The sequence below is a fragment of the Argentina silus genome (genome assembly GCF_951799395.1).
Source record: "Argentina silus genome assembly, chromosome: 3".
Taxonomy (NCBI): domain Eukaryota; kingdom Metazoa; phylum Chordata; class Actinopteri; order Argentiniformes; family Argentinidae; genus Argentina; species Argentina silus.
In genome coordinates this window covers 17,372,043-17,399,894 of record NC_139657.1, presented here as the reverse complement: position 1 = coordinate 17,399,894, position 27,852 = coordinate 17,372,043, and the positions used below count along the sequence as shown (strand labels likewise).

The 27,852-nt window shown below is 44.5% G+C and overlaps 1 protein-coding gene across 5 annotated transcripts; it reads right to left on the bottom strand.

The window, feature by feature from the left end:
* Positions 1-2,724: 2,724 nt before the first annotated feature.
* On the bottom strand, positions 2,725-26,851 carry ndrg4 (NDRG family member 4; the record flags this gene model as incomplete). Of its 5 annotated transcripts, none has more annotated exons than XM_083665966.1 (18): positions 2,725-2,879; positions 4,390-4,428; positions 4,780-4,831; positions 5,045-5,080; positions 5,287-5,334; positions 6,550-6,601; positions 6,686-6,742; positions 6,856-6,959; positions 7,087-7,143; positions 7,408-7,494; positions 7,669-7,729; positions 7,870-7,932; positions 8,130-8,250; positions 12,671-12,776; positions 17,180-17,218; positions 18,801-18,962; positions 19,860-19,950; positions 26,778-26,851. In XM_083665966.1, the coding sequence occupies 18 exons, from the start codon at positions 26,849-26,851 to the stop codon at positions 2,725-2,727; spliced, it is 1,404 nt and encodes a 467-aa protein (XP_083522092.1). The 5 variants fall into 5 exon arrangements, with proteins under 5 accessions (XP_083522092.1, XP_083522093.1, XP_083522094.1 ...); XM_083665967.1 differs by having other exon boundaries at positions 18,801-18,959; XM_083665968.1 differs by lacking the exon at positions 18,801-18,962.
* Between the last annotated feature and the right edge of the window lie 1,001 nt (positions 26,852-27,852).

Sequence of the window (27,852 nt, the reverse complement as noted above, 5' to 3'; positions counted from 1 at the left end):
AATAATAGTAGTAGTAATAATAATACTGTAATAAGAATAATACACATGAACCAATATACCACAGACAATAAGGTAATCCTATCGTTATATAAAAAGAGGAACTCAAAGAAAGAGAGGAACCAAAAATGCTGTATTTGTCAAGATACAATAGTGTTGGAGTGCTCTTTCAGTGAACCTGCTCTTCAAACAGGGTGGGAGTAGTATCTACAAGTGCATGGAGGGATCTGGGTTCTCTTTGGGGTTGTGGGGGGTCAGGGGTCAGGGGTCAGGGTAGCAGGGTAGCAAGCCCCTAGAAGAGGAATGGAAGGAAGGGTTGGGATGGGGGCACATTGACAAGACTGTACAGCACTTCAAAGGGACATACAGTAGTACATTCAGGGCAGTATCCTCCTAGGCAGTATGAGGCTGAGAGGGAAGGATGAGAGCAAGGTTGAGGAGCCCTGTTCTGTGGCTTGCTCACAGCAGATAGGGATGAGACACAAGTCTTACTGTATGGAGAGAAAAAGCATGACCAGACCACACTCAGGTGCATGCAAACAGGTTGGAGTAGTGACGGAGAGTTTGTCCTGACTAGTCCCAATGATGCCCTGCTCCTACTTTCTTACATTTAAAGTCTCACCCCCTTTACCCTCTATGTACATTCTCTCTATCATCCTCTATCAGGCCACCTCAAGGGAATTTTGTAGACACTCATTTCTCTCTCTCTAAACACACACTCTTTCCATCTTCACAGATGGACATTGCTCTGTTTCATGTTCATTATCTTTGTCTAGTCTATCATATTCTCTCTCTCGCTCTCTCTCTCTCTCTCTCTCTCTCTATATATATATATATATATATATATATATATATATATATATATATATATATATATATATATTCATCCATTTTGCTTCTCTTCATCCCCATGAGGTCCCCCCTGCACATAGATAGTGCTGCATGCGGTTACTAGGCAACAGTAGGAACAGAAAAGTTACCTCAGCTTGTAGCCCTTTAGGGGCGACTGGACGTCTCTGTGAGTGGCGGGGCACCTTGTGATTTTAGGGGGAGGAGTTTATGGGGGTGGGAGTTGCCCTACATTCCGAACTTGGAGCAAAATGGCTCCAAAAAAGCCCCGCCTCTTACAGAGTCTCTCAGGAAGCACCCCTGCAGTAGTAGTTAGTTTGGCCTTCTCCACTTTACCTGTTAGAGAGGCTGACATTCGAAAAGACGGCAGGGAGCATTGTTTCTGAGAATGTGTGTAAATGAATGCTGGAGAAGAAGAAGTAAATTGTGCAAAATAGCCAGGGACCCCAAGCTCTCATAAGACTTTAGCCTGATGCAGTGGGGTTGTCCAACACTGCAGCTATAGCAGCACATCTCGCCTCTCAATGAGCAACCTACACTATTACAGCAAAAGAGTATGTAGTTCTATGGGATGCAGCTTCTCTACTTTGCATGGGTATGATAATGAGAAAGTAAATTTAAAAAAACCCAGACTATTTTGAGTAAATGACACTTGTGCATGTATGTGTGTGTGTGCGTGTGTGTCTGTGTGTGTGTTTTGTGATAATTTGTCTAAGTATTTTTGCACAGTGTCAAAATGTGTGTGTTTGTGCGTGCCTCTACTACTATGGCTCGGTTCCCTTACAGAGCCCAGCCCTCGTAGGTTTGTGTGTGTGTAGCTTTGGTATATTCTTTGTGTGGGGCTGAGTGCTGTAGAAGAAGGAAGAGCCAGCTGCAGTCCCACCCTCTGGCACTGACCCAGGAGAACATCTAACCCAGGTCTGACCGGTTCTGCCTCGGCTCCTTGGTCTGGTTTGGTTTGAATGTGATTGTCATTGAAGAGACCACTAAGAACCGATCCTGGGCAGAACCACTTCCACATGAGGGGGGTGGAGAGTGATGTGGTCACTAGTAACTTTAACAATACATAAGGGCATTCCTATTCTTCTCTATGGAGATGAGTGAAGTAATGTGTGTTGAAAGCCAACAATCATACTATTTTCACTCAGGTTTTCATTTTGAAAATCCATGCTAGAATCTTGATGGAGTGGGATGTGATGTGGGATTCTCATACTTCAGGGAGTCAGAGGCCTATCCACAGTCATTAGATCATTGGACTGTAGAACCCTATGACACTCTACACAGAGCTGAGGCAGTGCTCCAATAGGCTGTGTGCTACTGTCTGTCAAATGTTGTACAAACCCACTTATTCTGTCATTCCAGTTATCCTGTCATTTCTTTCACTCCAGAGAGAATGCAGATGAACAAACTGCTACAAAATGTCCCCTGTATATATGATGACCATCATCACTGCCTTTCTACAACTCACCTAACCTCCAAATACTTGACATGGGGGATGGGGGTGTAGAGGGGGCGGTGGGTGTAGGGCAGGGGGAGCAGGCAAAGGAGGAGGAGACACTGAGCAAACACAAATGACACTTCAAGAAAACCAAAACTGCTTCCTAAGATTTTAGGGAAGGATGGAGTGAAACACTTGTGTCATATTACAGTGAGGGGGGGGGGGGGGGGGTCCAAAGTTGTCAAATGCTGAGGGACTATGGATTAGACTAGAGAGAGAGAGAGAGAGAGAGAGATAGAGAGAGAGAGAGAGAGAGAGAGTGCATCATCCACTATCACCCCCCCCCTCCCTTTTTTTCTCTCTCTTTCTCTCCCAGTCTGTCCCTCCAGCCCACATCCCTCTGTCCGTCCGTCCGTCTGTCTGTCTGTCTGTGTGAGGATTCAGCAGGACACCTCCATGGTCTGGCTGAGCGGGCCTACCCCCTCGGTGCTGTCCGAGTGTGTACAGAGGCGGGCACGGGCAGCCTCGATGGAGCTGGCACTGGTCAGAGACGCTGTCCTGGAGCGCACCAGGCGGGTCATACTGGCAGAGGGCACTGAGAGAGAGAGAAACACAGAGAGAGAGAATGGAAAAAGAAAGAGAGAGAGAGAGAGAGAGAGAGAGAGAGAGAAAGAGCAAGAAAGAAAAAGAGAGATTCAGAATTAAACAACAGCAAAGTTGAACTTGAATCTGGACTGGGAACTGGGAGAAATGGGAGGTCATGCCAATGTGTGTAAAGTAGAGAACACCTGGAGCCTGACACACAGCTGGTGAGGCAAGGCAGCTTCAGCAAACACATTCTAGGCTAGACTAGGCTAACTGTGGATGCTGGAGAGTACATCTGTGCAGCCATCAAAATGATACAAAGACAGTATACTGTACATGTGTCTGCATGAAGACACATTCGCCCTGCTGCAACAGCACCATGCATGTAGTGGAGTTTGTGCACCGCAGGGATCAGATTATACATTGTACCGGTCTTCTAAATCTGTCCTAAATCTGTTTATAATTGTGGTTTTCACATTTATATTACATGACCTTTCTACAGGTAACACATATTAAGCAGCTTAAACTCATTGTTTTTGTTTCTTTTCCACTGAAGGACACATCATCTAATGCACAGTAGTCTTCAGTTGAGTGGTTCCAGTGCACATGCAAACATTCACCTAAACACCACCAGTAGGGTTTTGTTAGAGCGATCCACTGTGCCTATGAGATCCTGTTTCCCAGGATAGTTTAAAGGGACACTTCACAGATTTCTGACCTCAAAATTGTTGTCCACCTTGCGAACGTGTGGGCATGTGAAAAAACTGCTTCCAAATGCTGAAGATAAAAAGCTAGGTATCGCTCGTTTGAGTATTTTACGTGTTGGGCATAATCACATGGTAATCACATGGTTTTGAAGACTACAAGGAGCTTTAGGGAGGAGTGAGCTTACCATTCCCGAATTAGCTTCTGCCTGGTTTGTTTACATCCATAAGCACTGCGCTACAACACGTATCTATCACTTTTGCTTATTAACGTGCATCTTAGCTTAGATGTGCCTCCAGGGCTGGCTAGGAGCTGCAAAGCACGATGGACATTATACTGTAGGATTTCAGCATTCTGACATATTACTTCCTCATCCGATAAAAGGCTATTTTCTCACTTATTTTATATTTCCTGGCTATTTAGACAACAAAGTTGTTTCTTATAACTTGCTGTTGAGTCATAGTGACCATCAGTGAAATGTTCCTTTAAGCCTGTTCTCCTGTTTGGTTTAATCTGTGTCCAGGAAACTGCCCCTAAGAGTTCAAGTCTGGTCATGAATAACCGTAGGCCATGCAAAGAGCGAGATACGAGATGCAATGGCAGAGATGGGAAAAAGTAACCATAGCAATATTTTTCCTTGGTCGGAAAAAAATATTTTGAAAACTGAAATTAAATAAATGGAATATTTTCAAGATTAAAGGCAATGGATGCCAAAACAAAGAAACAATCGAACAGGCTGATCATCAGAGCTGTACTGAATATCTTATAATGCAGGAGGAAGAGCAGGTCAGAGGTGAACAGGAAACAGGAAGTACCTGGCCCTCCACTCAACCTCCGATCCTTCATATAAGCAACTGAGAGAAGGAAGTAGGAAGACACAGACGGAAAGATTAACACAGGTCCCTGCCGTTGACACACTACTACACTACCACAATCACAACACGATCACACAGGACAAGACAGGAGAAGGATTAGACACACAAGGGAGGGGAAGACTAGAGAACAGTGTACAAGATGTATAACAGTGTGTAAGATAAACTGGTGTCCAGTTTCTGACCTTTTGTGTCAAAGCAAATTCTCAAACATACACACACACACACACACACACACACACACACACACACACACACACACACACACTTAACAGTGCAGTAATCATCTCCTAAATCATCTCATTCTGCTTTAGTTGTGAATATTGAACTTACTGTAGCCCATGCCCTGGAGGAAGTACTTGAACGCTTCACTCAGTTTTCCAGGCTGTACAACAACAAGAGTAGAAAGATGAGTAAGAAACATGGTTGTATCTCCAGTTTCTGAGACTAAATGTGGTGCAGGGAGGGAATTTGACGGATGTAGGTCCGTACTTTAGGAGGGTATTTCAAGAGGTTGTATAAGGTGCATAGAGGATGTTTATTGTGTAATACATTGTGTTAGCAGGTGTAGAGGGTCATCTGAGGGAAGCTCTCTAACCTGTGTGATCTGAGGGAGTCCACCAGAGTCAGCCATCTGGAGTACAACAGGGAGAAGAACAAACACAGCCATTAGAACATCAGAACCATTAGGTCAAGAACAGATAGGGACACAAAAACATTGTCCTTATTTTAAATGTTTTAAAACATGCATAGCATGTACAATCAAAATGGGGTACAGTACTAACAAAAGGTCAATAGGGACAGTTCTCATTTTCAACACCTATTATTTTGCACTCATACCTTTAGGAAGGTGGTGTTGGTTGGGTCCAGTTTGGAATTGCATTCGACCTTGAGAGAACACCAGAAAAAACATGATGACAGTTGATTGATAGTTAAAGTTAATTGATGTGTGTGTATGCAAGTTTGTGTGTGTATTTGTGTGTGCATGTTCGCGTGTGTGTACAGTATGTATGTATGTATGTATGTGTGTGTGTGTGTGTGTGTGTGTGTGTGTGTGTGTGTGTGTGTGTGTGTGTGTGTGTGTGTGTGTGTGTGTGTGTGTGGCAGATACTGCAGTGTGCTGCAGAGATTAGTCATTCCAGCACACAGCAGAGTTGCAGTCTCCAATCAGCAGGCAGGGGCTGTTTACAGATGTGCACACAGAAACACACCCATACCTTGTTTTTCTACTGTTTACTGTTCTACTGTATGTGGTATTCTACTGTATGTGGTCTCTTGTTTTTGTACATTGTATCAATGTTTTTCATACGGTATGTCTTACGTTATTTGTGTCTTATACTGTTTACATCAAGCGGGCAAATGTATATTTTTTGTTGATGTGACTGAAAAAGATCAAACAAATAATCCATCAATCTCACAGAACACTAACAAGGGTAGGAGGGTTGGATGTTCTACAGTAGGTCAAATCCGGACCCTGACCCTCTGCCCTCGACTTCTCTGTCTCTGTCTCTCTGTCTCAGATGTGCAGTAGAGATGGGCAGGACGCTTCACTGCTCTCACATCAAATAACATGACATATTAATCTGACCTCCATCTGTCAACCACTGAGAGGATTTTGCTCTCCTTCTCTCTCTCTCTCTCTCTCTCTCTCTCTCTCTCCTTTTCTGCCAATGTTGGTCTCTCTCTCTCTGCATTTATTTATTGTAAGCCAAGGTTATATAACATCTCATTCTGCTCCGCTCTCCTCCTCCCTCCCTCCCTTCCTCCTCCTCCCCTCCCTCCCTCCCTCCTCCCTCCCTCCCTTCCTCCTCCTCCCCTCCCTCCCTCCCTCCTCCCTCCCTCCCTCCCTCCCTCCGTACAGGCTATATGTCCTCCATTGACAGTGAGGGAATGTGTGTTAGCCTTGACCTCCTGAACATGTAGCAGATAAACCATCAGACACACACACACACACACACACACACACACACACACACACACACACACACACACACACACGCAAAGAGCCACAGAGGGAGGGAGGGAGGGAGAAAGGGAGGGTGGGAAGATGGGGATGATGGGGATAGAGTGGATAGAGAGAGGGAACGAGAGAAAAGGACTCACCACTCCCTCCTCAGCTGGGGCGTTGTCACCGACAACCAGCATGACTGGGCACCTAGAACACAGAACACAGACATTCATGTATACATGTTCATGCATGTTCAGTCAGTCACTTTTTGGTTAAGTAGGAGAGACTCACTTCAGGGTCTTGGCATTGATGATGCTCCCACTGCGGTTCATCTCCAAGTCCCTACGGCTGAGAGGGACAACAGTGATGTGAGACACACTGTGTGTGTGTGTGTGTGTGGTGTGTGCGTGCGTGCGTGCGTGTGCGTGTGTGTGTGTGTGTGCGCATGTGCGTGTGTGTACCTGTTGTACATGTTCCAGAAGAGCTGCAGGTTGAACTGGTTGATGGTGTTGTTGATCTGTTGACGATAGCTCTGCACCAGTTCTGTGTTGTTCATCAGCTCCTCCTATATGGACAAGATAACAAGAAGAGTAAGACTAAATCAAATCAAATTGAATCAAATATAATAGATTGAGACACCTGCATCTTGGTGAACTGTTTAAAAAGCAGACAGGTGTGGAATGAGAGCTCACCTGGCTGAAGAGGTGGGGCAGCACTGTGTCTGGCAGAGCACTGGTCAGACCAGACAGCTGGAGAGGAGAGAGAGAGAGAGAGAGATTGATGAGAAGAGAGAGAAAAACTATTGTATTACCCTACAGCTTTTGCCTTAAAATAAGAGCAGCCATTTTTAAATTTGGGGGAAAAAAATAACACAGTAAGATGGCTTAAAACCACAGTATGATGAGATTATTGTGAACATAATTAGTAACTTGATTGATGTGTTGAATGATGTGTTGATTGATGTGTTGATTGATGTGTTGGCCACTGTATCCAATGTCACATATATGCAGTACCTTCCCAGCAGCCCAGTCGATCCAGCCCTTCCCATTGGGGTCGATGTTGAGCAGCACCATTCCCTCCACTAGGTCTGGGAAGATCAGCTGACGAGAGAAGAGGAGGGTGGGGGATGAGATACAGCTGGGCTGTGGCCTGTGCTGTTCACTTATTCATCATTATACCCATTAGAGATACAGTCAATGTTTATAGTCCTGTTATACAGCAGGGATCACTGCCCGGAGCTTGGATCAATACCCTAACTATAGGTTGGGACTTACAGCAAACTTGGCCAGGATGTAGGCGCCTGCTCCAACTCCAATACCCACAATGCTCTTGAATCTGAAAGAAATAACATGATCAGGTCTATCAGTTGATTCATTGAACATCAGTTTGGATAAAATATCTATCTATCTATCTATATATGAGAGAGAGACAGAGAGAAATCGGAGGGGGGGGGGGGGGGGGGGGGGTCCACTCACCCAAAGTGCTGGACTACACTGGGCAGCATACCAGCCAGCTGGTCCATAGTGGGGTATTGGTACCTGGAGAGAAAGATGGGGACTTTTAGTCAACCAGATAGTATGAATAAATATGTTGCTTGCATTCCATGATTGTGTGTGTGTGCGTGTGTTTGTGTGTGTGTGTGTGTGTGTGTGTGTGTGTGTGTGTGTGTGTGTGTGTGTGTGTGTGTGTGTGTGTGTGTGTGTGTGTGTGTGTACTGTACTGTACAGTGAATTACCCCTGTGGCATCTGAGGGGCTCCAATCTGCTGTCCAGGAGCGTCCACATGGCAGACTACAAAGTGCTTGGTGATCTCCTGCATATCCTCATTGTGGAAGAAGGAATTGAAGCACATCTTGTCTGTAAAGGAGAGAGGGAAGAGGAGGAGAGGTTAGCACAGCCTGTCTTTAGAGAAGAGAGGAGACAGGGAAGGAGAGGTGAATACAGCAGAGCTTGTCTGTAGAGGACAGAGGGAAGAGGAGGAAAGAAGGAGAGGTTAGCACAGCTTGTCTGTAGTGGGGATAGGGAGGTAAACACATTAAATATGCATTAGATACGGAGCACCTTCAAGGTGACCATCTGGCCCGCTGTTAGCCAACAAGGGACAGGAGATTTCACTGATACTGTATATGAGGCCATATGGGCAGAATCTGAGCTAGACACTGTTTGTCCATAAACACATAGGGTGAAGAGAAACCAACCTAGTTTGATTTACTGAAATATGTCAGAAATTATTATCTGAGAGTCATCTGATGTTATAATTGATATTGAAAATATTTGATAGGATTTATATTGGGCTTCTCTAGACAGCTAAAGCACTTTATGGATGTTGACATTGTCAGTTTTATGGGCCAGCAATGACACACTCCCTCCTTAAATCTGCAGTCATATCATATCACGTCTATGAATAATGAAATCTAAAATAGGTAAAGTCACAAAGGTGTGTTTGCCCTCCTCATACCTTTGCTGCTGGGCTGGTCTACTTCGGTACTGTTCTCTGTGAGTCACACATACAATAACAACTAGAAAAAGAAGTTCCAGAAGAAACTTATCTGGCTTGCAAAGTCTTATTTTGGTAGTGGAAACAGTTTAAAGATGGTTTGAACAATAGATAGATACTGTCGATTTGCTGGGTAGTTGAAAGAAAGTGAGATTATTATTATGGTGTTATTATGGTAGTGCTGCTAATACACTGATGAACAACACAACATTGTTCCATCTCATCAAACACTAACGAACAGGCTCATTACACAAGATCAACTTGAATGCTCTATGTGACCCTGTAACCTTTCTTTTGCTTATCTTTTCTTTAAACGCTAAATGCTTCATGTATTCTTGTAAACAGAGATGATGTGTTGTGCTGTGTGATTTATCTGACAGCTCACAAGGCCATAGAGCTGATTCACCTATACATCAAAGAAAAACGGAATGTCTGCAACTCTGGTATGTTCCCACAGTGATTTCATTCTGACACACAAAAACAGACAACGATTTCGATTTTGAGTTTCGCCTACCCATTGTAACGTCTCGTCCTGTTCCTTAGTTTATGTTTGCATTTGTTTCATGTTATTCATTTATTGTTCCTGTTTATTTTTGTGTTGCTCACCTTGTCTCTCGTTTCAGACACTTCACCACCTGCCCTTGTGTGTTTTCTGCCTGTGTGATTGTCTACCTCGCCCTGATTGGTTTCACCAATCATCAACCTGCACTTTCTTCCCGTGGCAAACTGACCCATTTACTCCTTCATCTTCTCCCCAGCGAATGATATAGGAGAATATAGGCCAGTGCCTCCTCTACTCTGTCCTCTGTCTCTATCTGCCTTCTCTCTCTCTCTCTCTCTCTCTCTCTCTCTCTCTCTCTCGGTCTCTCTCTCTCTGTTTTGACTCAGTGAGACTGGAGCGCAATGCTGTGGTTACTGGCTTTGCATACTAATACCCCTAGCTGCTGCAGATACGGCGCAGGGGTGACAGGGGAAGGACGGGTAAGGTGTAGACAGGGGGAAGGCAGGGAGGCAGGGAAAAGGGGGAGGTGGAGCAGCTGTTTACAACACCGCAGTGGCACCCCTCCCCCAACACTACCCCGCCCCGCTGCCACAAGTCTACTGCATGATGGGGATGTTTTTCTGACCTACATTTTATATCTCTCTCTTTTTTCTGGCTTCACCTCCCTCTAACCCCCCTCCCTCTAACCCCCCCCCCCCCTCTAACCCCCCTCCCTCTAACCCCCCCCCTCTTTCTCTATGTCTCTCTCTCATTTTCTCCATCTTTCATTCTCTCTGTTTTGCAGCCTCCCTCAACCGTTATGTCATTAACCATTCCTTTATTAAATCATCGACCACTCTGACTTTATTAACTGGGTGAATGCAGGTTATGTTGTGAATTTCTATGGACACACTGTAGTGCTCTTGACAGAAAGCATGCACAGATCATTGAGCAGTCAACAACTACCAACAATAATACTGACTTGGTATTGTACACGCCTGTGTCTCAGAGTCATTCCAAGACTTCCTGGTATTTGCAGCTACACTGGAAACACTAATCATACCATAGTGTAGGACACGAGCAGACTGTGCAGGTCTTTGTAACACAGGCACACGGGGTAAGGCTGAGAGAGACATCACTGTTAGCTGGTCTTCTGCCAGAGAATGTTACCATGGTCTCAGATAGTGTATGTGGCTCAGAGCCATGATGGGTGAAGAGTGCAGTGGCATTGACCCTATTTCACTGACCTGTCCTGCCTGTTCAACACCAAAATACTCTAAGGTCAACTACCATCGGTGGGGGAGGGTTGGGAGAGGCCAACAACCTTCCCCAGTGCATGAGGTCCCCCCAAGAAAATGGCTTCACGATGCTGAGCACAGAGAACCAGGAGGATGCAGTTTCAGTCCTGTCTCCTAGGCAACCCTCTCCCCAGCCCCTAACCCATCCCCCTCCCCAACCCATCCCCCTCCCCAACCCATATTGAGGCTTTTATTAAACAGAATCGCAGCCAAGAGGCATAACTAACTTTTTCAGAGCAGAACACACAGTTTTAGTTGACTTTGTCCTTGGTGCAGACCATCTGTTGTTTTGGGTGATAGGCAATGAATTTACGACGGGGTAGGGGTATGCTTAAATGAAACAAGACCATGTTTTGGAGGCCATATTTGGGACTGACTCATGACCCAGATAAATGTTTATAGGAGAGCCAAGGCATAGCCAGAGGGTTAAAATGTATTCTTAATAACAGTAAGAGATGTCAAAGCAAATGAGACAAATACCTTTTGTTTGCCAGGATCTTGAGTGCTTGACATAAACCAGTAAGTCTCTGAAATTCTGGCACAACACCCTGAGGCCTCGAATGTTGTGGTCCATGTGGACTCAAATGACATTAAACTGTGTCAGTCGTAGGTACTGAAGGAGGACGTTAAAGCCGTCATCTCCACCTTACAGGACTCAGGACAGTGGAGCAGGGCTGTGGTCGGTTCAGCTGGCTCCGGTCACTCCATCAATGGCTTGGCCACTGCCAGACTATCAAGGTGAACTTTATTGACTGTTTTGATATGTTCTGGGAGCGGCCTCAGCTTTTTAAAAAAGATGTCCGGATCTGAACCTGTGGGGTGCCAGGCTGCTCTCTGTGAACATTGAACCATCTCACGACTCCCTCTGATGTGTCACCAGTCCAGACTCAAAGGTAATACCTCCCATCACTACATACAGTATTGCCATGATAAGCTTGATCCTATTGTTGTAAATAGGGATTTACCTCTCCTGAAAACACCAAATTACTTTAAAATCCAAAATGGCCTTGGACTGATACACATGAAGGAGTTACATGAGGTAACCCATTCTCTCTTACCATAATCTGATTCCTCATTCGAGACACAGACCAAATGGTGTGACTGTAAACAACCTTGTATTGATACAATCAGTCTCATTATAGAGTCAAATGCTTGTGGGGAGTTACCAGTTTTAGCACTGCGGTTCATCTCCAGGGATAGTTTCCACACCCACCATTGTCTTTTATATCAGTCTGTCGGTTGGGAGTCTTTGACTTCAAGAAGGGCTTATCATAGTTTTTTATTTCTATATAAAGCAGTTATTTTAAAACTCCCATTTTACCTCACATAATTGCTTTTATGGCAGACACGCTCTCCAGAGTACCAAACCAGGTCCCAAGCTCGGCTAACCCTCAAAGTTCCATGTGTTAACTACTGTAGGTAAATCGGCCTTTAGTTTTTTAGCCCAGAGCACTTGGAACGACTTTCAAAACTAGATTATCTTGTGTCACTCTGTCAATTTAAGACTTTGATCAAGTATCTGTCAACTGAGGAATGTACAGTACGTATTTTAATTGATTATATTGTGGAAATTGTCATTGTACTGTAATTGATTTATAATTAATGAACTGTACTATGTTTGTAATTTTAAATGTACATTTGATTGTCCCATGCTTGTAAGCAGGGCTCCTCTGAAAAATAGACTCAAATCTCAGTAGGACCTGCTTAAATAAAGGCTTAATGGTGTCTAATTATCACCTCCCATAACAGAAGCAACACCTCTCTGCGGCGTCTGACAGCTCTATGCCAAATCACACCAGTGGATAACACACATTGGAGAGGTGTGGAAAGATGAACGTCTCCTGTAACCTGCTACAGGTAGGTCTGCGCTGTGTGAGGGGTGGTGTTTAACACACACATACACACACATACACACACACACACACACACAGACACACACACACACACACACACAGAGTAGAATAGAGTACAGTAGAGGTAGAACAGAGTTTGTGTACTCACGGTTAAGCCCTACATCATGGTAGGTGAGGATAGCTGGCTTGTTTCCTTTGGGTGCCCCGCGGATCACCACATGAAGCATCCCATAGGGGGTATCAATGTCATGTTCCTGAAAACCCAAACACACTCATATTACTAATGGGAACATACACATACACTAAAAGGCACATAGACCTGTCATGTACAGTACATGACATCCACTGTTGATGGGAGTATTGGGTTTAATCGCTGACTACCGTAGAGAGATGACACTTTCACTATCGCTGAATCTATGCAAGCAAATGTTTGTTTCACTATGGATTCAAAGAGGAAGACTTTAGAAAATAACTGTTTACACTACTCTCAGTTTAGGAAACTGAATGGAAGAGTCATGTAAGAATAGTTGTTGTCTAAATTCATATCTGGCATACAATACAGTGCAGTGTTCTGCTCTGGTGGGAAAAGCATATTCCGTGCAGGCTGCAGCAAATTGATGTTCCTAAATTGTCCATGTGTGATATTGATTCCTAATGGTGTCATTGCTATTCTAATCTGCTTTGACCCACATTCTCTGCCTCAGCCAGCCAGCCACTCTCAAAATGGAAGCAGCTGATATTTTTCACAAACTGAACAAGTGCTCCAGGACTATGTCTTGGCTAGACAGTCACTAGTGCAATAAAACCTCTCTGGTCACTTTTAGCCCGTCACTGAAAAACCTCCATAACTGTGCATCGTTCTGGCACCAGATACCGAGCGAGGTTAACCAATACATTTGGAATGAGTGCAAATAACACTTCATATTTGTGAGATATGAAATGCTTGTTTGAATGCCAGAGGTGGTACAGTCGGTACAGTAACAAATATTTTCTGGAATTCATGGAAATCAGATTCTTATGCTTTCATTTATTTCTCTTTACTGAAGTATTTTATCTGCATTTACTGTAACCAACATACAGCAGCATTACATTACCAGTCTGGGTCACATTGAGCTTATTACAAGAGCAGGCTGAGAACAATAAACCGCATTGAAAAGCAGCGCCCGTATCATTTCTGCTGCAAACACTCCTTCCCTCACCCACGCTCACACACCCGTCCTTCTGTCTGTCAAGGTCACTCTCCTACTGTGGAATGATTCGCCAGACTGCCACACACACACACACACACACACACACACACACACACACACACACACACACACACACACACACACACACACACACACACACACACACACACAGGCATCTGCCTAACACACACTCACAGGGTTAATTATCTATGCAGTCATGTGTGCCGAGGCGTGTGTGTGTGTGTGTGTCAGTGTGTCAGTGTGCCAACTGTCTATCTCAGACCCAACATGACCCATCATTTAAGAAACATGATAGAATGACAGGAAGTAATTTCAGTATGCAAGACAACTCAAGCCTTAAAAGATATTCTATCAATGCATCAGTACTGCCAAATGCAATGCATATACAGTACACATTTAATTTAATTTCATTCATTATTTTATCAATTTGATAAAATCTTTAGTATTAAACAATGGCAGGGTAACGTTTAGACTTGATGATCAAGGTTAAACATGTGTCATAATGTGTGAATAAGGTGAGGGACAAACAGGTTGTGTGCAGTATGTGCATGTATACTTACAGTATGACAAACATGTGCATAGGAATCAACAAGACAAAATGACTTTATTAACAGTGGTTTCGCAGATATTGACTTCATCAAAATATCAATCGACGGCTTGAAAACATGCAGTCATGAATGCATCAGCACACACACTGAGCAGACACACAAAAACACACACACACACATACACACACACACACACACACACACACACACACACACACACACACACACACACACACACACACACACACACACACACACACACACACACACACACACACACACACACTCCTTTCTGCCACTCACCCCATCCCAGCACTCAGGCATGTTGCCTCAGTAAGTGTGCTCAGTGGAGGAGGAAGAAGAGGAAGAGGCGGGTGGAGGCGAGACAGACTGAGCCGGTCCTCTCCTGGAGTGGGACTAGGTCCTGGCTGCAGAGGCTGCTGGGGGATACTGCTCAGGCTGCTATTGTTATTGCCGCAGAAGCAGTCTCTTTGTCTTGTCTCGTCCTGCTCTGGGGCTGAGCACTCTCTGCAGTGCTGCTGCCCCCTCCCTTCCCCTGACACCTTATAAACCCCACCTAGGGGGCGGGTCGAGCCAGAGCCTATTGGCTGGCACTGCTGCCTCCCTTGTGTGATTTGTTGGCTGCCTTGTCAGTCACAGCATCCTCTGTGTTGTGCCCCAGTTTTGCTCTCTCATCAGCACCACTACTCTATTTCTGAGATAGATATTCCTTGCTCTCTTCTCTCTCTCTCTCTCTCTCTCTCTCTCTCTCTCTCTCTCTCTCTCTCTCTCTCTCTTTCTCTCTCACTTCATTATTTCTCTCACTCCCTCTTTTTTTCTCACTCCTTCTCTATCTTATTCAATCACTCTTTGTTCTCTGTTTCCCTGTCTCTCCGTCTCTCTCTCTCTCTCTCTCTCTCTCTCTCTCTCTCTCTCTCTCTCTCTCTCTCTCTCTCTCCCTGTCTCTCTCTCTCTCTCTCACACACACACACACACACACACACGCCTTTGTATACCTCTCTCCTCTCCCTTCCCTCTTATCGCTGCTCAACAGGCTGTGACCCGGTGCTGTTGCTGTTTATTTCATGGACGGAGATGCAGAAAGAAATGCTTTTACACAGCGTGATTTGTTTCACTAATTACAGCATTAGTTCACCTCAACAATGAAGGCTTTCTCTGTTGCTATGCAACAGTGTGAAGCATGCAGGTCCTTCTCTGCTGTGCTGACCTTATTTTAACCTATTGCTGCTGATACTAGATACTGTAGATACCTTATTTTACCTAGATCTGTTTGCTTTTAACAGGAAAATACAATGTCTGAGACTTGCACATTACTCTTTGGGTCGGTACAGTATGATATACTGTTCACACTGCACTTTTCTGCTTTTTTGCACTTCTAGTTAGACGCTAACTGCATTTCGCTGTCTCTGTACTTGTACTCTGCACAATGACAATAAAGTTGAATCTAATCTAATAGGGTGACAACCATACTTATACTATATGATATTTATGGAGGTACGGTAAAGGGCAAAGTTCAGAAGCGTACATGCGTCAGGAGAGTGTCATGATGGAACCCTATTGACCTGCTGACCTCTCCTCTCCACTTTTATTCACACCACCATCTATTGTCCAGCTTCTCCACACCATCCCTCTTTTTCTTTCTTGCTTCCCTTTCTTTCTCTCTCTATCCCCCCTTTCCTGATGACAGAGAGCCTAGCACGCTGATTCAAGTCTGTCATGCTCCTCCTCTCTCAAAACTCTGTTTTCTCTCTCTGTAACTCTGTCTTTCTCTCTCTCTCTCTGTCTCGTTCCCCTTTTTCTCGATGGAAGAGAGATTAACCCAACCCGGCTGACTCGCCATTACTCGTCTACATTAAATACACCATCATTCTCTCTCTCTTTCAGTTTCTCCCATCCCTTGTTTCTGTGCCCTTCATCCTTGCCCATTGTCATACTGTGTGCCCTGTCATCACTCATACACGCATACAGTACAGTATATGCCCTCACAGACAATCCCCCCCCTTCTCTCTCTCTCTCTCTCTCTCTCTCTCTCTCTCTCTTACTTAAACACTGTGTGATCCAAATGTGTTAGGTACATGCTAATTAGATTTATGTAAAGCAATTAACAGCTCTCTCCCCTTTTAACTCTCCTTAACACCACCTGTGTGTGTGTGTGTGTGTGTGTGTGTGTGTGTGTGTGTGTGTGTGTCCATTAGAAAGCGGTGCAGGAAACATGTGGTAGAGGAGAACTGAGACCTGAGGTGTAAGACTGGGGTGTGAAATGAAGCGTTGGCTCTTATCTCATAATCATGTGGATTCAGGTTAAAATAGACCCAAAACTTCACCGGAAATAACACATAACTTCTGCTGCTTTATGAGAACTTTTATGAGAAACTAATGTGGCAATAGTTGAGAGTGAGAGCCATTGTCTTGGTGATGATGTTGGCGCGAGTGAGTCTAAAGAGTTAAAGACTTAAAGCTCAAGTGGCTCTCTGTCCCACCCTCTCACCCATCTCTCTCTCTCTCTCTCTCTCTCTCTCTCTCTCTCTCTCTCTCTCTCTCTCTCTCTCTCTCTCTCTCTCTCTCTCTCTCTCTCTCTCATTCTCTTTCTAGTTGTATGATCTGAGGACATGCCATGACCAAAGAAATCTCCACCTCCTCCACCCTCTCTGCTCTTCATCTTCTCTTCCCTCCTTCCAGTGAGGGGCCATTGTTGTTACATAGGTGAGTCATCACAATGTCATTTCAATCAGAGAAGGAGAGAGAGAGAGAGAGAGAGAGAGAGAGAGAGAGAGAGAGAGAGAGAGAGACAGACAGAGAGAGAGAGAGAGAGAGACAGAGAAAGTGAAGAATACAGTACAGAATGGGTAACAATAAAGTAGAGAGCAGTTCCAGTACCTTCCAGTCTCCAACAGGCATCAGAGTGTCACAGTTCTCCTGCAGAGAGACAGAGAGAGAGAGAGAGAGAGAGAGAGAGAGAGAGAGAGAGAGAGAGAAACACACAGGTACAACGTCAGCTCAGACTCTGACACAGTCATTCTGGTCCCCCCCAGGAGCTGTCACAGTAGCTGGACCAGGAGGGATGCGTAAGGAACAACATACACTGCTGTAAGCTGTGTGACTGGGGGAGATCCATTCCACAGAGGGCAGTGTGTGGAGGCTGTGTGGGGTCCAAACATAGGCCTACAGTTAGAGGTGAGGGAAGATGCAGCTCGGGGAAAGCAGAGACTTCCCTTGACGAGTCAGACAAGAACTTGAGGGTGATAAGAAAGACATGCTCTAGAGGGTTACACCTCAGTCAAAAATGGTTCGAGAGTGTTACACAATATCTCTCGCTAGTGAGCCTATTGTCAACATCACCATGCACAGGCGCATTTGTGTTCATACAGTGTGTTTCACAGAGTGGTTTCGAGAGAGACAAGGGGATGAAATCATAATAGCATAACATGGATGAGGTGCAATGGAGGATGGTGGAGGTAGAAATCGGAGGACGTGCTCATTGTAATGCATGGAATGGAATGAGGAATGGTACCAAACATGTGTGTTTGATAGCATTCCAATGAGCCGTCCTCCGATTTCTACTTGCACCAGTCTCCCCTAATGAGGTGAAAGAAGAGGAAAGAGAGAGAAGAAAGTACAATCAGAACGCAGCAGCAGTCCATGGAGGGTAGTCAGCGTAACAGTGTAACAGAGTGTGTCAGAGATATACACCTGGAAAGAGAGATTAGTTCATGCAGTGGTTACAGTATCTGTAGGAACCTGAGGAATTCTTGACTTGTTTTTTCTCCTGTAGTTCCATCCCCCATCACCTAGAGGGCGACATAGCGTCCTCTCAAACCATGTGTTGATACACAAGTTGCTGACCCCTAATACTCACAATACTTAAAAAATAAATGTCTCTTTTAACACGTTCATAGGAGGATTCCAATCATATAAGTAGATTTAAAGTTAAAGGTGTGAAAATCTATTGCTAACTGTCTGGAATGTGGAGGCACATGCAATAATGCCTTGAGGTAAGCTTTGAATTGATGTTGATAATGTGACAGGTCAGGTGGTCAAGAATTTCTCAGGTCCTTAGTTATCTGAAGACAGGTTAGTAGGGGCAGAGGGAGTGGCAGTGGAGTGGCCGGACCAGCAGGTGTCTCTCTTCTCTTCTAGAGAGCCTGGCTGCAGTAGCTCAACATGTTGATAGAGGGCGCTTTGGAGCCTTAGTGGAGGTGAATGTACATGTTGGTCTACAGGAAAGTTTAACTTGCCTCTTTAATCTTTAATCTGATAAAATCAGGCAATAGACATGATAATGTGTGTGTGTGTGTGTGTGTGTGTGTGTGTGTGTGTGTGTGTGTGTGTGTGTGTGTATGTGTATGTGTAGACCTATCCCACTAGCTGAGGAGGTCGTCTACTCCAGATGTAAATGGGGGCAGCTGTAGGACCCTCAGATTGTATTGTAGTAGGTGTTTGAGATTGGTGCCTACTCTTGAATTGAGGACTGGCCGTGTTTTGGCTGAGTGGTAATTACCGGGATCCACCGGCTGGACCGCTGGCGAGTCTGGCGTAGCCAGTGCCGTGCAATCACATGCCAGCGGTGAAGGGGGCGGCCTGGGGGAGGGGGGACGGTGAGAGGCACGGGGCCTGCGCAGGGGAGGGCGTTCACACACTCCGCCTCGTCTCCTCTATCCTGCTGCGTCACAAACACAAATGAAGTCAACTGTTCAGTAATCATCTACAGATCAGGGGAGGCAACAGTCTGGATACCCCTTCTGGGGCCTTTCCTCTCCAGTTGTATTTCCTCTAAACTTTACTCTCATAAAAAGAAAGTGTTCTTTTCGGGTTTGTCCCTGTAGGAGAACCCTTTTTGGATCCATGTAGAAACCTTTTTTCTATGTGTGGTGGTCCGTGCCTTGTGGAACATGCAGGAGGTGTGTGGATGAACACCGAGCACAGCCTACTGTCAATGTAGTCCAGGCCCTGACCTAGGGAGGAAGGAGAGGGTCTACTACAACAGATGAGAAGTGGAAGAGACCAGGCAATGATAACAGCTGTCTGAATAACCTCTTGTCAACCTCATCTAATCCCCCACGAAATAGAACTGCACTGGCAGTAGAACTAATTACTTTTCATCGATCATTAATCAATGACTTCTGAGAACTATCCACCACTGTCAACACAGGCGGTCTTTGTGAAACGGATACTGTACTGGGTATGATAGTGAGCTAGCCTCTTCAGTGAACACTTCAATCAACATGATCATCTGTAATGATGCCTCCTCCCTTCTGCTCCTCACCCCCAAAATCACAGTGCACTCAAGAGCTACTCACAATTATTGCTAAGAGACAGTTGAGACAGACTGCTGCAATCAATGCCTTTAAGACATTCCTGCATACACCTTCTCTTTTTTCATGCAAATTAGTTTTTTTGGCGTATCAGGTCATTAATGCAGTGTCATATTTATAGAGGCTGATTCATCCCTCCTACAAAAACACATATTCTGTTTCCTAACCAGGACCCACACTGATCATATCACACACACACACAGACACACACACACAAACACATAGGTAAAGTAGATGCTGCTCACCATCTCGGTGTCCTGTCCTCTCTGCTCTGGCAGCAGTGGTTTCTCTTCAGTAAACTGCTGCTCCTTCATCCCCGCCATCCTGGAGAGCAACCTGCAATCACCATGGCAACGCACACTTTCATCTGACTCTTTATTGTATCCATAACATGTTCCCTTTTGAAAAGATTCACCATCACACACACACACACACACACACACATATGCACCCATGCATGCACACACAAACACACACAAACACACACACACACACACACACACACACACACACACACACACACACACACACACACTCATACACCACTGCATCCCAACTTCAATCAGTTGATTGAGTGATCAGTTGAATTGAAACTGAAGCTGATCTGGGAGCGTGAGTGTCTGCATAGTCATTCCAGGATGACAGCTTAATGAAGGATCTGATGGTAATGGTATTGGGAGATGGACTGTACAATTAATAAGCTGTCTGTTTTGTTCTGTTATGTCTGGGTTTCCAGTGATACCAGCTTATAGACTAGATGAAAGCACTGTTTTCTAAAGCAGGGCAGAGGGCTGATGTCTGAGGGCAGACAGTGAGCTCCTCCATTAGGGTATAATTAAACATGTACAGTACATTGTGGTTGAGGTCAGTGGACAGAGGAGCTCTATCAGTTCTGATTGATATGGCGATACAAGGGCAGCGCTAAGCTGGTAGAGAGCAGAGCCGACCCGGCGCCACTCTGCTAACACATAGGATCACTGAGGATATCAATTATGGAACAGTCAACCCACACGGGCAGGGCGGCACACACACACACACACACACACACACACACACACACACACACACACAAACACACAAACACACACACACACTCACACACACACACACACACACCCTTCCAACAAAGACATAACTTACACCATATCAAATTCCCCTTTAAGCGCACACACACACACACACACACACACACACACACACACACACACACACACACAAACACACACACACACACACACACACACACACTCGTAGTAATAGAGAGCATTTCCATACGGTACTGCACATGCACCAAAAACATGACCTATTTACATGATAATCTACATGCATACCACAGAAGTCACATTACTAGGTGTTTTACCAAGGAATACAAATGAAGTTGAAGATACACTTGAAGATAAAGAGGTAGGAATGAAAGGCTGTCAGCACATGCACAGCATGCAAGACTAAAAGTTAGCGTTGAGATGTCCTTGCCTTGTTGTGCTCTTTGGGTTCGTCTACAGTATGGGTGTGCCGGTTGATTCTGTTCTACTCACATTGCTAAACATTCCCAGTCTCCCAATCAAACACTTAGTCAGGATCAGTGTTGGACAGGTCCAGTGGTTTCACAGCTCTGACAACTGGCAAGTCAACACTGTGAGGTTCAAGATAATGTTTTTGTGACTGGTATGCAGTAACAGAAACACCATCTCTCTCTCTCTCTCTCTCTCTCCCTCTCTCTCTCTCTCTCTCTCTCTCTCTCTATCCCTCCCTCCCTCCCTCCCTCTTTCTGTCAGTGGCAGTTTCCAGACCTTTAGTTTATCACTAACATCTTAAAGAGACAAAACCCAGACGCCACAAAGTCATTACAGACACTACAGTCTCGGTAAGTCATATTACCACTAGAGTATATTCAATATTATTAACCATTTCACAACATGGGAACAATTGGTGCTTTTTGGTCATTTCTTCTTGTGACAACAACTGGTACTCTCACATACAACAAATCACAGGTAACCTAGAAGAGTAATAATTATGTTGTTTCAAAGTAAATGTTAGATAATTAGGACCATAAAAAATAAAAACCTTCCAAAAGTGTCTCATCTGCCTCCTCCATTGTGAGCTGGCTGTTGACTGTGTGACTGTCTCACAAACAACCGCTGTGACCTTTTGATAAGCAGCAGAATGGGGCCATGACCATGTCGGCCAGTGTTTAATTAGGAAGCAAGAACAGAGCTGCCAGCCTCACAGCTCTGCCTATTCATCATCTCCTCTCTCTCTATTTACTCTGACAGCCTTACGTAAGATGGCTCGCCATGAAATCAATTAACTTTACACAGTCTATATTTGTCTTGTGCTGACACTGTTGGAAAACTACTGATTATGCCTTGGATGACTAAATACTTTTGTTTTCTGCCAAACTTATCATCCATATCTGTAGGATATTCAGTTCCGTCGCAAGAGCTGTTATTCATTGTAAGAATATTTGTTTGTGTGTGTGTGTGTGTGTGTGTGTGTGTGTGTGTGTGTGTCATAGAGCCAAAGAGTCATTGTACTGTATGACAGGGTATTGAGTGGACACTAAATCTGCTCTCAGCTACAAGAAAAAAAACACAAAGACTGTTTTTCTACATGAGGATCACAATAGCCGTCACTTTTTGTCACGGAGGGTGAAAGAAATCTGTCCTCCTCATCCTTCTTTCCCTCCCTCCCTCCTTCCCTCCCTCCCTCCCACTCCTCTCTCCCTCTCCTCTGTTCTTTTATTGGGTACAGTTCTGCCCAGACTTTGTTGCCATGACAACCCCCCAGCAGTGCCGCCGGCTGGGCTGGGTTCGAATAGTATCTTGCTTACCTTCCATTTTCCTTTTTTGGCCCTTCATCATCCTCTCTTCTCTTTTCCTCTTCCCCCATAATTTTATCATCTCTTTTGCTCTTTTCCCTTCACATTTTACCTTCTCTTTACCCCTCCTTCAACATCCCTCCCGCTCCTCCCTCTGCATCGTCTCTCCAATTCATCTTGTCTTGACTTATGTTTCAAAATCTCTCCATCATCACTATCTTCACTCATCTAGCAGTGCCTTTATTCAACTACCAATAATTACACCCATGTCCATCTTCCACTCCCCCCTGTCATCCAACATACAACTCTGTGTTTAAGACATAGACAATGATGTTTCTATTCTACTGAATTTCTATTCTGTATTTTCTACTCCCCTTCCACTCAAATACATCATGGGGTTGTGAGTTGGAAATGTTTACAATAGAGAAGACATTTCTTCCTGTCCCCTAGTTCGAGGTCGGGTCATTCTACCACGGGCAAGATGAGAGTTTCGGTGTGTGACTCATAAATGTGATAACAGGCTAAGTCTGGGGATGAGAGAGAGACAGAGAGACAGAGAGAGAGAGAGAGAGAGAGAGAGAGAGAGAGAGAGAGAGAGAGAGAGAGAGAGAGAGAGAGAGAGCTGTAGACAGAGTCAGAGTCTAGTGAGGTAAAAAAAAAAGATGGGGACGACAGGACTCAGGGAAAGGCATTCTGCTTGACAGGAAATCAATGGGATGTGCATGTGAGGGGAAGCATCTGACCTGATGCACAAATGTAGAATCAATACCGGGAAACTAGGCCAGATTCGCTAATCTGTATGCTGTGTGTGTGTGTGTGTGTGTGTGTGTGTGTGTGTGTGTGTGTGTGTGTGTGTGTGTGTGTGTGTGTGTGTGTGTGTGTGTGTGTGTGTGTGTGTGTGTGCATGTGTGTGTCTGTGTGGGTGTGCATGCATGCGTGAGTGCATGTGTGTTTTTGACACTCTTACTGACATGGGTTTTAACAGTCCCCCCGCCCCCCCCCCCCACCATGAGACCAGAGTCATGTTTTTCAACCTCACCCTGTCTGTAAAGTAATTAACTGAGGTCTACTGTTTTAATTAGCCATATGGATGACAACATTAAAGAGGCTTACAAGGCTAACTCCTCCAAAGGACAAATGGCCTTTCGCTCTCTGCTCTCCAAGATCAGACCCCACCTTCACGCTCTTGTGGAATCTAATAAGCCTGGAAATGAAATCAATTAAGCCCCACTAATAATGATGGAGTGCTTATTCGTACAGGAGAGAGAAAGAGAGAGAGTGAGGCTGCCAAAACAAACAACACTAGTCATGTGTCCAAGGCTTCACTCTCTTGGGTTCTTTCGCTAACACGGTTGATGTCATGCACTTAAATAGAACCTTAGTGTTAACCCAGCTAACACATAACATGATCACAACGTTGTGGGAATGTTATTTTTTTAGCCTCTGAAAACAGTATCTGAGTCACTGCTCACTGTGTGATCCTGTTATCACTGTGTCGTCACTGAATAACCTGCTCTCACAGTAAACGCCCTAAAAGTCTCATTGATGACATTGTACTAGTCTGTGTAGTTCTTCCTCCTCTGGGTCCATCTGTTTCTGTTAGCGTTGTTCATGAGTTAAGTGGACATGCCTCGAGAATGATGGTTACACAGACAGACGTGATGACGCATCACTCACTTCAACACGTCAATCTCTTCAACGCGCCACCATCTCACTGCACTGGCACACACACTTATGCCTGTCCACACACACATACACACCTGCACGCACACAAAAACAAACAGACACTCTTTCTCTCTCTCTCTCTCTCCCTCTTTCCCTCTGTCTTTCTCAGAGAACACTGGTAGCAATTTAGCTTTCTTTCACTATTCGAAGTGTAACAATAAATTATTGATAACGTGATATATGTCTGGAGGCCTATGAAAAGCAAAACCATGCGCAGGAGAGACAGAGCACTGCAAGATCAAGATACTAAATGAAGGATTCATGGATTAAATATTTAGAACGAGCTATCAGCTGGCGGCTAGTGCCCCTGGCAAGATCCTAGGCAGCTCACCTCACACATCCAGCAGGCTTACAGACCCCTGGCCCTGGTCCTGCAGACCCTCTCTCTCCCTATCTCTGTCCAGCTCTCGCCTCTGGTCTCACAGACACCCTGATATGGCAGTGCCCCCTGAGGAATCCAAGGGGCTTTGGTTCTAGTTCCAGCACCTACCCTGCCTGGCCTTGCCTCACCCTGTCTCCTCCCTCCTTTCTCCTTTCATGTCACTAGCTACTGAGCTCTTTGGGATAGAGCCAGACGGACAGACGGACGGAGGGTATGTGGCTCTCTATGGGACCCCAACGGAACAGAGGACAGTGGGGAGTTCTTAACCCCTTTCTGACCAATGATGTACATTCATTATGAATCCTCATTCATCATTCACAAGTACATTCTCATAATGGTATGCATTCTCAATCTCTGCATCCACTGTCAATTGTTTTGGCTTGAACGGTAGATTTGATATAGAAAGAACCAAATAAAAAGATCAAACTAAATGGCCATAATAAATCCATAGGGATCAAGGAATGAGATTATATCGATGAAGAACATTCAATTGCTTTTTAAAATATGGTGTCATGGTTGAGCACTGACCTTTATCCTTTTTTACCTTGTGTTTGTTTCCAAGGATATGCACACAATTACTGCTTTCAAAACACACTGTACATTTGTATATTTTCAGTGTGGCCAAAGAGCGCAGCACAAGAGCACAAAATAATATGATTCACCTTTAAATGTAAAAAAAAAAAAATAATAATAATAATAATAACAGCCCGCCCTTGCATCGCCTCGGTGTTGTTAGGTTAATGGGTACTGTAAGCTGCTCTATGCAGAATATCGTTTTTTTTGTATTTTTTTCTAGTGGGGCTATGCTGTCAGCTCTACTGTTCATCCACCATTTTAGATTAGCTATTTTTGCCAACAGCCGAGCCCGTAGTGCAGTCAGCGTCTCATAGTGCAGTCACACTCAATAACCAATACCTCAACCTCATCAATCACTTAAGGGTCCAGTACAGTATGTAGTTTTAAGCTTTAAAATAATGCTAAATGGCCATGATAAATCTGTAGCCATCAAGGAAAGAGATCACTTGATGAAGAACGTTCAGTGAAGAGTGCTGTCTTAGACCAAACAAAATGCTTTCTAAAATTTGGTGTCGGGTAGGAAACTAGCCTTTACATGACTATTTCACGTTTGGTTTGTTTACAAGGATATGCACATTTTTGCCGGTATCAAATTGTCAGTGTGGACAGGGGGCAGCAACACGCAAAACTACAGGCTGGACCTTTAACTGAAACAATCATCCATCTCTTGCATAGTAACATGTCAATGACATCTATACCTTTCAACAGTATTTCTCTTGGCCCAAAAATCTTCTTGTCTGATTTTGCTGTCAGAAACGGTTGGCTACATGACTCAATGAAATTATAAGCGATTTAGTCTTGGATGGTTGTCTCTAAAACAAATAGAAAAGGAACAAAAACTGCAACATGTCTCAACCACGACTCCTACGGCTTTACCAAAATATATCAAGTTTATACTGATACTGGGCTGGAGACTTTAAGCTACCAAAGACTAAGCTGAGATGGTGACTATACACTATACCAGAGACTTTTGGGACTATATATAGTATATACTATAGACTAATCCTATCCTGGAGACTAGACTCAAACTAGACTAGAGTTGGAGAATAAACCCAAACCCCAAAGCAGTTGGTCATGGTTAGCATGCGTTGATGTGTGGAACATGCAGTTCCAGACTGAGAACAACTCACACAACAGCCACGGTTGGTATTCAAAGCTGATGGATCATGGCAATAATACAGTAAACAGTAACACACATATACTGTAGGAGATGTGTGTGCTCTGATGCTGTAGGCTACACTCTGGCCTGTCAGAGCATCATGAGGTGAGTGTGAGATATGACTCATCAAATCCAATCACCCAATCACATAAGTCTTGGTCCAGCATGCTACTGTGTTTGGTCCATGGCTCATGAGTCTCATGTTGAACTTTTCCCAGAAGTGGCTTTATGACTCACAAGTAATGGTCCAACACTCAGCAGCGATTGGCCAAGGACTCATGAGTGGTCCAATGGTCTGCAGTCATAGGTGGTTGGCTTGTCGTCCAGCACACCGAACTAACTGTGACTGGTCCACAAGCTAGGCCTTTATCGTGTGATACACTGCAGTTCAATCGGCCCATGACTTCACAAAGGACGGACAGAGAATGGAGCGAATGGACGGAAAACAATGCCAGAAAACAAGAAGCTGTGAGCTTCGTTACAGGAAGTACTACAGTACGTACATAGTCTGCAGCAGGCTCTGCGACACCGTGCAGCTAGCCTTGGAAGGGAAGTTCCAGAACAATCCAGGCCCCATCTACAGTATTAGTACAAAATAATGAAACTTAATTTGAGATTGAAAAGGGGGGAGGGGGGAGGGGGGAGGGGGGGAATGTGAACAACAAAGATTAAGCCATATCTCCATGACTCATACTTGTGTTTGTAGTGTTAGGAAAAAAGCAGCCATGCCTGCCTGCCTGCTTCAGCGCAGTTGATGTTGGAAGAAACGCAAAGGGTATATTGCTCTTTGTAAATCTATTTATATTCAGCAGAAGAGAAACAGACCTGCTCCCTCAGGAGAGAGATAGGGCTTTGGCTGTGCTTGCTTATGCCAGAGAAAAAAAGATTAAAAAAAAGTACAGTAAAATGTATAACTTGTCTCTTAACACTCTATGTATGGGTGATAAAAAGCAGTATGGATCAATGTGAAAAAAAACAAGCTTTCGATCTTTGAAAAATCTTTTAGATTTCTGAATCATACATTAGACTTACATAAGACAGAGAGAATTGGGGCAGCATAGCACGAGTAGGATTGCAGAGTGTCTTGTCAACCTTAACATGGACTGTATAATGGAATAGAACATATCTCTTACAGAGTCTTCAGCTAAAAAATCATGCAATACTAATCTGCTTTTACCTTCACCAGAGCACAGGAACAGGAACCTGTCACCATTTACTACTGAAAGACAGGATTCATCATCACACCCTCCCTTTCAGGCCTCAGTTGTACAGTACGTCTTGACTACAGGTGAAAATGACGCAACACAGTCTCCAAAGAAATCGTGTACCAATACTAATGGATTTACAACATATAGCATTTTCCCTCTAGGTCCTTAGGAAACTCACCTAATCACTACCAGATGACAGTATACTGTACAACCACCATTCAACAAGACAGGCCATTGTACGTAACACAGTACTTATACAGTATAGTACTGTACATGCAGAATCAATACACACAGGTGTCAATTGTGAGATCACAAAACATCCAAAGACCCTCTGATTTATTTCATTGATCCTGTTTAGCAAAACCGGCAG